The 8,256-nt window shown below is 42.8% G+C and overlaps 1 protein-coding gene across 2 annotated transcripts in view; it reads left to right on the top strand.

The window, feature by feature from the left end:
* The first annotated feature begins 283 nt into the window (after positions 1 to 283).
* Positions 284 to 8,256, top strand: part of TUBGCP6 (tubulin gamma complex associated protein 6) — a 31,916-nt gene continuing 23,943 nt past the window's right edge. For both annotated transcript variants that reach the window (XM_054022511.1, XM_054022501.1), the window contains exons 1-3: positions 284 to 387; positions 1,237 to 2,059; positions 3,786 to 3,949. In XM_054022511.1, coding sequence (XP_053878486.1) covers positions 1,313 to 2,059; positions 3,786 to 3,949 — 911 coding nt within the window. In that variant the 5' untranslated portion in view covers positions 284 to 387; positions 1,237 to 1,312. The remainder of the gene's footprint in view (positions 388 to 1,236; positions 2,060 to 3,785; positions 3,950 to 8,256) is intronic.

Here is an 8,256-nt window from a genome sequence, read left to right as displayed (position 1 = left end):
CCCCCTTCCCGCGCTGCCCGTTAACCGCCCCTCCCCCAGTGCACCCGCTATGGGAGCCCCGCCCCCTGCGCCATCCCATCCCCGTGAGCCCCGCCCCCTTCCGTGAGCCCCGCCTCTCCCGCCCACAGCAGCCCCAGGCCCCGCCCTGTTTCCCCGCCCGCGAGCTGAGTCCCCCGCTCCCTCCTCCCCTCCCCTCCCCGGCTGCCAGGGCCCGTCGCTCTCCCGTGACGTGCCAATGGCGCCGCCGCGCTCTTGCTGCGCTCCGGAGCCGGAGAGCGGGACGGGGGACGTGGGACGCGGGGCCGGGGTCTGCTCTCGGGCTGAAGCGGCCGGTGGGCCCGCGGGAGCGAGCAGCCCTGAGAGGCGCCTGGGGCTGCTCAGCGCGGGGTAGGGGCTGGGGGATCTACCCCTGGGCATTGGGAGGGGCTGCCCCAGGCCTGGCGGGAGAGGCTGGGGGCTGCCCCGGGACTAGCCCGACTATTGGGGGGCTGGGAGCTGCCGGCTGCCTCGGGTATGGGGTGGGGTGTCACTGGGTGAGTGTGGGCTTGCTCGACTGGGGCAGGTTACAGTCACTGTATGTTTTGAAGGGGACGTGGACTGGTGCACTTCTTTTGGTGGGAGCAGTGGGGACAGGGTGGACTAGGCACTAATGTTTTTACTTTTGTGTGCCCCTGGGGACAGGGTGGACAAGGCACTGCCCCTATTTTTAGCAGCTCTTGACTACGTTCCCTGTCTACGCTAACACTCAAACTATTACTATCACCAGAATAATTTTTATCTCACACCCCTTTTATACTGTATTATTTGAACTCATAGTATAAATATAGCTGAAAGTTATTTTTGTTAATCAAGTTGTTAGTGGGAAATATCCTGAAAAAAGTTAGTATTGACAAGACACTTGGATGTGTTAGTGCTGGGCAGCGAAACACTCCTCTCCCATGGTAACCTGTGTTCATTGAAGTATCACGTAACCTGTGTTCATTCATGTACCACGACAGGCTTTTTCTCATGGTGTAACCTGTCCTCTTAAAAAAAGCGTGAGATCAAAATTAGGGTGTTTTTATATATATAATGAAACAGAGGTTATGATGTAGCAGTTTGGTTTGGTTTTATCTGTAACACTACACATATTGGGCTAACCATATTTTAAATTTAAGTACATTAACACATACTTACAGAGGTTCTATGTGTGTAATTAGTCACTAATGTCTCTTTTTTTTTCTTTGTATTTTCCAGGTCTTGAAATGGAATCAAAGATCAAACATACAGTTGTATTTGCAATGAATTGACTTTACCACTCATTTGTGTTGAAATGGAGAGTATTACACAACTGTTTAGTGATTTGTGTGAAGCACACATGACAGGTTTGTCATGGAAGGTCCATCTGGGCAGACAGAAGATCAGCAAGAAAAGGGCTAAGCAAAATCTAAAAAGAGTTGCATATAATGCCCTGTTCATGAATCTTTTTCAGGAGGAGGCACGTAAAGTGCCGTCAAACATTTCCAGACTTCCAGTGAAAAACAAAGTTTTAATGCTGTCTTTCAACTTGAGAGTTGGCGGAATGGGCGCTCAAGCAGATAGGCTGGAGAAACTCGTGGAGGAATTGGAAACATCTGATTGCTTACCATTTACGGAAATTAATTCTATTTTGGATCTTCTAGTACAGCTTGTAGGAACTGGTCCCCCTCAGCTTCTACCACAAAAAAAGGACTATTTTCTGAACAACAAGTATGTTGGGAGAAATGTTAAATATCAGGGTTATGATTATTATGATGTGAGTGTATTTGAAGCTGATATACAGACTTTAATTACAAATGAAGAGTATCAGTTTAATGACACAATTCAAAAGACAGTTCAGATAATGGAGGCTGCACCCGGCACTGGACTTCCTGCCATTGGATTATTTTCACAGAACTACCCTGTTGGTGACAAGTTTGAGAAAGAAACACGTGTCTCACTCTTTGGTGCTCTTGTCCATAGCCGTACATATGACATGGACATCAGGTTGGATCTGCCACCAGTACCTGACAGTGCGGATTTGTCTGGACTTGCGATTAAAGTATGGCGTCTTTATTTTCACTATACTTATTATTTTACTTCAGAGTATATACATACTTCCAATATGCCTTTTTGAAACTCTTTTTGTTTTAATAAACAGCCATTTCTTGTAGTAGTATCAACATTACAAAGGTGTGGATTAAAACATTTGCTTATGTCTTTTCCTGCTCATAATATTTAATTTACATGTGAGCATCCCTCTGTACATATCTGTTCTAGTATCCAGTTTTGCTGTCAAAGTCTACTTGTATATAAAATAAGTAGTTTAAGCTTTTTTTAATTGGAGCTCTTCTTGAGATGGAGTGATGTAGCCCCCTCACCCCCCCCAAAAAAAAACTTTTCACTAAGCATAGTTTCCACTATCTCTTTTTTGCTATTGTTTTTCTCTTCATCTTGTATTGTTATATAGCACTGATACGCACTGCAGAAGAAGCTAGATTAACAGATTTGTTTTTTTTTTTTTTCCTGTGGATGGGTATCTTTTGCTTTTTCTGTTTTTAATCTTTCCTTTTTCCTCTTGTTTTATTGTTGCTCCTGTAATTCTCCCATTTAATAGAGAAGGCTACATGCTACTTAGGGTGAAGTTGGTCCAGTAACAGTTTCTTTTGCCTAAGCAGTGTATGCTTTTGCTACTGAACTAAGTTTGGTGGGAGCAGAGGCATGGGCTAGCACAGTGGAGGGAGCTGCGGGAAGCGAAGCGGCGTGGGCTGCAGGGACGTGTTGGTCGCCGCTTCCCGCAGCTCCCATTGGTCGAGAACAACAAACTGCAGGCACTGGGAGCTGCGGGCAGCCATGCAAATGTAAACAAACTGTCTTGTGGCCCACCAGTGGATTACCCTGAAAGGGCTGCAGGTTGCCCACCACTGAGCTAGCAGGTTGCTGTCTGAATCTGCAGCCCTATACACAGGAATTTCAGATTCAGCTTTCATTAGGATTTATGACAGGAACATGGAAGGAAGGCTGGCATGCTTAAAGGAGCTGCATGCCACTTTACCTATAGCTGTGGGTGCACATTGTAGTTGAAGGGGTGAGTCAGATCCTGGGTCAAGGAAGCAACTCTTTTTCTTTACATGCCTGTACCCCTTCTCTCAGGTTGGAAAACACCGTGTTAAATGTTCTTAGGAGCAACTTGCATCCAATCAATTTGACCTATTACACAGACTTGGGTTATTACATTGCACACCAAGCTCCCAACAAAGTCAGTGGGAGTTCCATGATTGGGATGTTTAGAGACCCTGATCCTGCAAACACGTGCCTGATTTTATGCACATGAGTAGTCCCAGTGAAAACAATGGAACTGGTCATGGACACTTTAATCACATGCATAAGAATTTGTGGGATCAGGGCCTAAATCACTTATTTTGTGAAAAAGAAAAACTAAACAGATTTATTTTTCTGGAGCATTATGTATTCGACATCTAGTTTCTGAACTGACATTATATTCAGAGTAAAATACTTCCACTTCTGGTACTAACAAATTGTTAATATCTTAGTTTGATTATTCCATTGGCTACCAAAAAAAAAAGCTTGGCAAAAATTGAAGTGTATTTTATTGTTTTTGTTTCAAATAAAGTTTGTTTGTATAAATAAGAAAACCCAAGTGCTTAAAATGAACATCTTTGATTAATTGTTTAAATTGAGGCCAACAATTAAATGGGATTAGCATAATTTTCCTAAAGGAATGTTGCATATATGTGTAAAGTTTGAACTCTCATGGTTATTTACAGGTTCCTCAAAGTATAGATCAATCAGACGATGAGGGATTCCAATCAGCATCCAATCTGACTCCTGATTCTCAATCGGAACCCAGCATGACTCCAGACATAGACCTCTGGGATGCCGTACTTACTTATGGACCCAGCAAACGAAGATGCTGGGAAAGAATTGGATGGTATGTGTCTGATGTTAAGATGCAAAATAATTGCATGCTTATGTATGGTTTGTATGTATTTTAGTTGGAAGTGACCTTAATTAGAACAGACAAACAAAGGAATATACCATCTGATTTGGAACATGGAGTTCAATATCTTGAGGCTCAGAAGCTTATTTCTGTTCCCACCGAGCTATGTTTTTGCCAGATGACAGTGTAGCGCTCTATGGCATTTTTCAAGGGGCGTGACAGTTTTCCTTGCTGCCATTTAGATTTTGAGATTTTAGTGGCATGGACTGTGTCTTCATATGTGTGTGACAGAGACTAGCACATAGTGGGTGCTACCATAATAGAAATCAATAACACTTTAGGTAGAGGGAGTACTTCTCATTTTATGAACAGCTATTCTTGTTCGAAGGGGGGGAGGCGATTTGCATATGTTAATGCAAGTACTTGGAGCTTATCGGATCCCTTTTCCTCTTCAAAGCAATTAACAAACATGAACCACAAGTTAAATAAATATTGTCCTCATTTTGCTGATGGGGAAACTGCAACATTTTCAGGGCTATGGAGGATCTGGTAACTCCAGTCCAGTGTTCTTTCTGTTTGTGAACAGTTGACACAAATAATCTATCAATGGGCATTCTTGACATGTATATAATCCCCTTCACTCTACTGACTCATTTCAACCAATAAAATGGCATTATGCAAATTAACAGTAGCATCCTAATGAACAGTTTTAGTTGATTAATTATGATGGTTGTCATTTTGTCAAATGGCAGCATTTAAGAATGACTTGAGCTTTAACATGGGCTTGACTACCCAATAACCATTATTAATGGTTGATATTTTTAATTTAGCTAATTTCAACTTATTTTCTTCAAATGGAACTTTTGCACAAGGTTTTAATATGAATTATATGGAAAACGTTAAGAGCCTATTTTGTTCCATTATTCAGATCATTTGGGTCAAGAAAAAGACAGGGAATGTTGAATTTCAAAAAATGATTATTTTTAAAATATTTGTGCAAGGGAATATAAGGAAGTACTTAACCCAGAAATTGATCTAGAATATTCACTTGTCCTGTGAAAAGCAATTATGCCAATTCTTGAAACAAAATTCATTAATTACACTGTATAATAGACTAAACATTAGCTGGACTTACCTATCAATATGTCCATAATAACTGTGTACCCACTGAACCGCTGTGCTGTGGTGGCATTCACAAAACTGTGTAGTCTGGAGGGAGTATTGGTTAGAATGGTAAATATAGGTCTCCTTCTTGCATGAATAAGTAAAAGAATATGGTTGTCAAAATAAACATCCAAACTGAGGTTCACTAGGTCCTGCATGTTTGAAGGTATTAGAATCTTAGCAAAACAGGGTGTGTGCGTCATTTCCTAAATAAGAGCAAATGCTTATTTTGAGGTCATGTCCAAGTAATACTTTTGGATGTCTATCTAAAGAAGAATTGGTGAGATAGCATTAATCATTTTTCTTTCCAAAGGGTGCATCATATTGTGAAAGGTCTAGGTTTAAGTATGTTATGTTTTCAGCATGGGTATTGTGTACTTTTAAATTTAGGCAAAACATCAGTGATGTCTTAGCACACATGTATGAACATGTAAGCTGAACCGGGGTGTGTCAGATTGCATATAGGAGGAAGTGGTTGCAGAGGCACTTAGGAAAATGAAAAAGAAGAAAAGACTTGGACCGGTGAAGTGCCAGTGCATGTGATGAAGTCATTGGGAAGGGAAGTCTTTAAGTATCTTAAAGTTTGTTCAATTATGTTCTTAAGAAACAGAAAATGCTGGATGAATGGCACAGAAGATTTGTAGTGCCTATTTTTAAACATACAAGAGATATTACACTGTGTGCTAATTATCACCCAGTTAAGCTGACATCACATGTTATAAAAGTATGAGTGAAGATAATTGAAAAGTGTCTGCATGGAGTAGTTGAGATTATGGGCTGGTCCACACTGGGGCGGGGGATTGATCTAGGAAACGCAACTTCAGTTGACGTTTCCTAGATTGAACTAAATTTACTTACTGCGGGTCCCCGTGGCGCAGGCAAGCTCCCCCGTTGACAGTGCTTCCTCCTCTCAGCAAGCAGGAGTTCTGCAGTTGACGGGGGAGCGCTTCTGGGATCGATCTCTACCGGCCGAATTGGGTGGGTAGTGTAGACCTACCCTTAGAAGGGTCAGTATGGCTTCATGTCAAGAAGGAGCAGAATTGATGCCATATTTGTGCTACAAATCCTTTTTTTTTTTTTTTTTTTTTTTTTAATTAATGGAGATATCCTATCTCCTAGAACTGGAAGTGACCTTGAAAGGTCATTGACTCCAGCCCTCTGCCTTCACTAGCAGGACCAAGTACTGATTTTGCCTCAGATCCCTAAGTGGCCCCCTCAAGGATTGAACTCACAACCCTGGGTTTAGCAGGCCAATGCTCAAACCACTGAGCTATCCCTCACCCCCCCCCCCCCGGAAGAGTTTGGAGAAAAGAGATGGCAATTGGCTATGGTCTTTGTGGATCTATAGAAGGTGTATGATCATGTACCATGAGAACTAGTTTGGTGGATTTTGTGATGGAGAGGTGTGCCAGAAGGGTATGTCCATCCTATCGAAGATATGTATGATGGAGTGACTACCGTAGTCAAAACTAAATGGGGCTATGTTAGAGAATTTCCTGTAAGCATTGGCCTGCATCAGAGATCAGCATTGATCCTCTTTTTATTTGCAGTTCTCATGGATGTGGAAAGTGAGAGTCTACAAAGAACTGCTTTGGAAAATGCGGTTCACTGATGACCTAGTGATATGTGCAGAAGATTGGGAGATCCTGCAAGTCAATTTTGAATAATAGCAACATAGTTTTGAGCAGGCTGGACTTAAAGTGAACATGGGTTAGACTGTGGCTATGATAACTGAGGGAGAAGGACTCTCTGTAAAGGATATCACAAGCAGAAAGCTTAGAAGAGTGAAATAGTTTAAATACTAGGATCAGTGGTTGCTGATGATGGTGTCCTCCTGAGTGATATCCAGCATAAAGCTGTGTGGTGCAAATGGCAGGAGCAGATCCCAGTTCTCTGTGACAAAACAATGCCAGTAAAGTTAAGAGAGACTGTATAAAACTGTAATTTGACACATCTTAATCCATGGAACAGAGACTTGATCAGTCGCAAGAAATCAGTATGCTTAGAGCCCTTTGCGGATACAAAATTTGTATCCGTATCCAATCCGCAATCTGCAAAAATGATCCGTGGATATAAAGCAGATATCTGCAAATTTGCAGGGCTCTAAATATGCTCTCCACCATGGAAATGAAGATGTTGACGTGGTCAGATGGTTGGACGCTCCATGATAGGAAGTGAAATGAGGTTGTAAGGGGCCTAAAGGCAGGTTGCTCCAATTGAGCACAACTTGAGGGAGGCAGGGCTCTGTTGGTATGGGCATATCAGTGGAGACGAGAGAGCTCTATCAGCAGCAGAGCTCTTGCAATTGTTGTGGATAGAAGATGACCAAGGAGGAAACAAAGACTCCGTATGTGGACCAGATATCAGCAGAGTACAGTGAGCCCAATCTGCACAAGACCCTGACATACACCTCATGAGTTTTGAAAGAAGGCTATAAAAGTTGCTGACCCCCAATAGGGAAGTGGAAAGAGAGGAGGAGGAGAAGTACTGTTTTAGCTCATATGTTTTGTTTTAACCCAGTAGTTCTCAACCTGTGGTCTGCAGATCCCTGGGGGTCTGCAGACTATGTCTAGGATTTCCAAAGGGGTTCGTACTTCCATTTGAAAATTTTTTTAGAGGACTGCAAATGAAAAAAGGTTGAGAACCACTGTTTAAAACCACTTATAAATTTGCCCAGGATCTTTATAAGAAAGTATCCACTCCAACTGCAGTTCTAAATTGTGCACAGATATGAAAGACGTAATTAAAAGATGCATTCTAGAATACTGGAAAAATCTAGTTCCTTTGCTGTATAACAGGGATCGGCAACCTTTGGCATGCGGCCCACCAGGGTAAGCACACTGGCGGGCCGGTTTGTTTACCTGCCGCGTCCGCAGGTTCGGCCGATCGCTGTGCTGGCCGCAGCTTCCCACAGCCCCCGTTGGCCTGGAGTGGCGAACCACGGCCAATGAGAGCCGCGATCGGCCGAACCTGCGGATGCAGCAGGTAAACAAACTGGCCCGGCCTGCCAGGGTGCTTACCTTGGCGGGCCGCGTGCCAAAGGTTGCCAATCCCTGTTATATAAGATACACGGACTTGTGAATAAACTTGTGCTTAAGTGTTGTGGGACCAGGTCATGTGTGATCGTTTTCTAA

This window comes from Malaclemys terrapin, chromosome 1, assembly GCF_027887155.1.
Source record: "Malaclemys terrapin pileata isolate rMalTer1 chromosome 1, rMalTer1.hap1, whole genome shotgun sequence".
NCBI classification, from domain to species: Eukaryota; Metazoa; Chordata; order Testudines; family Emydidae; genus Malaclemys; species Malaclemys terrapin.
The sequence above is the reverse complement of the archived record's forward strand: the minus strand, read 5'-3'. Positions and strand labels throughout refer to the sequence as shown.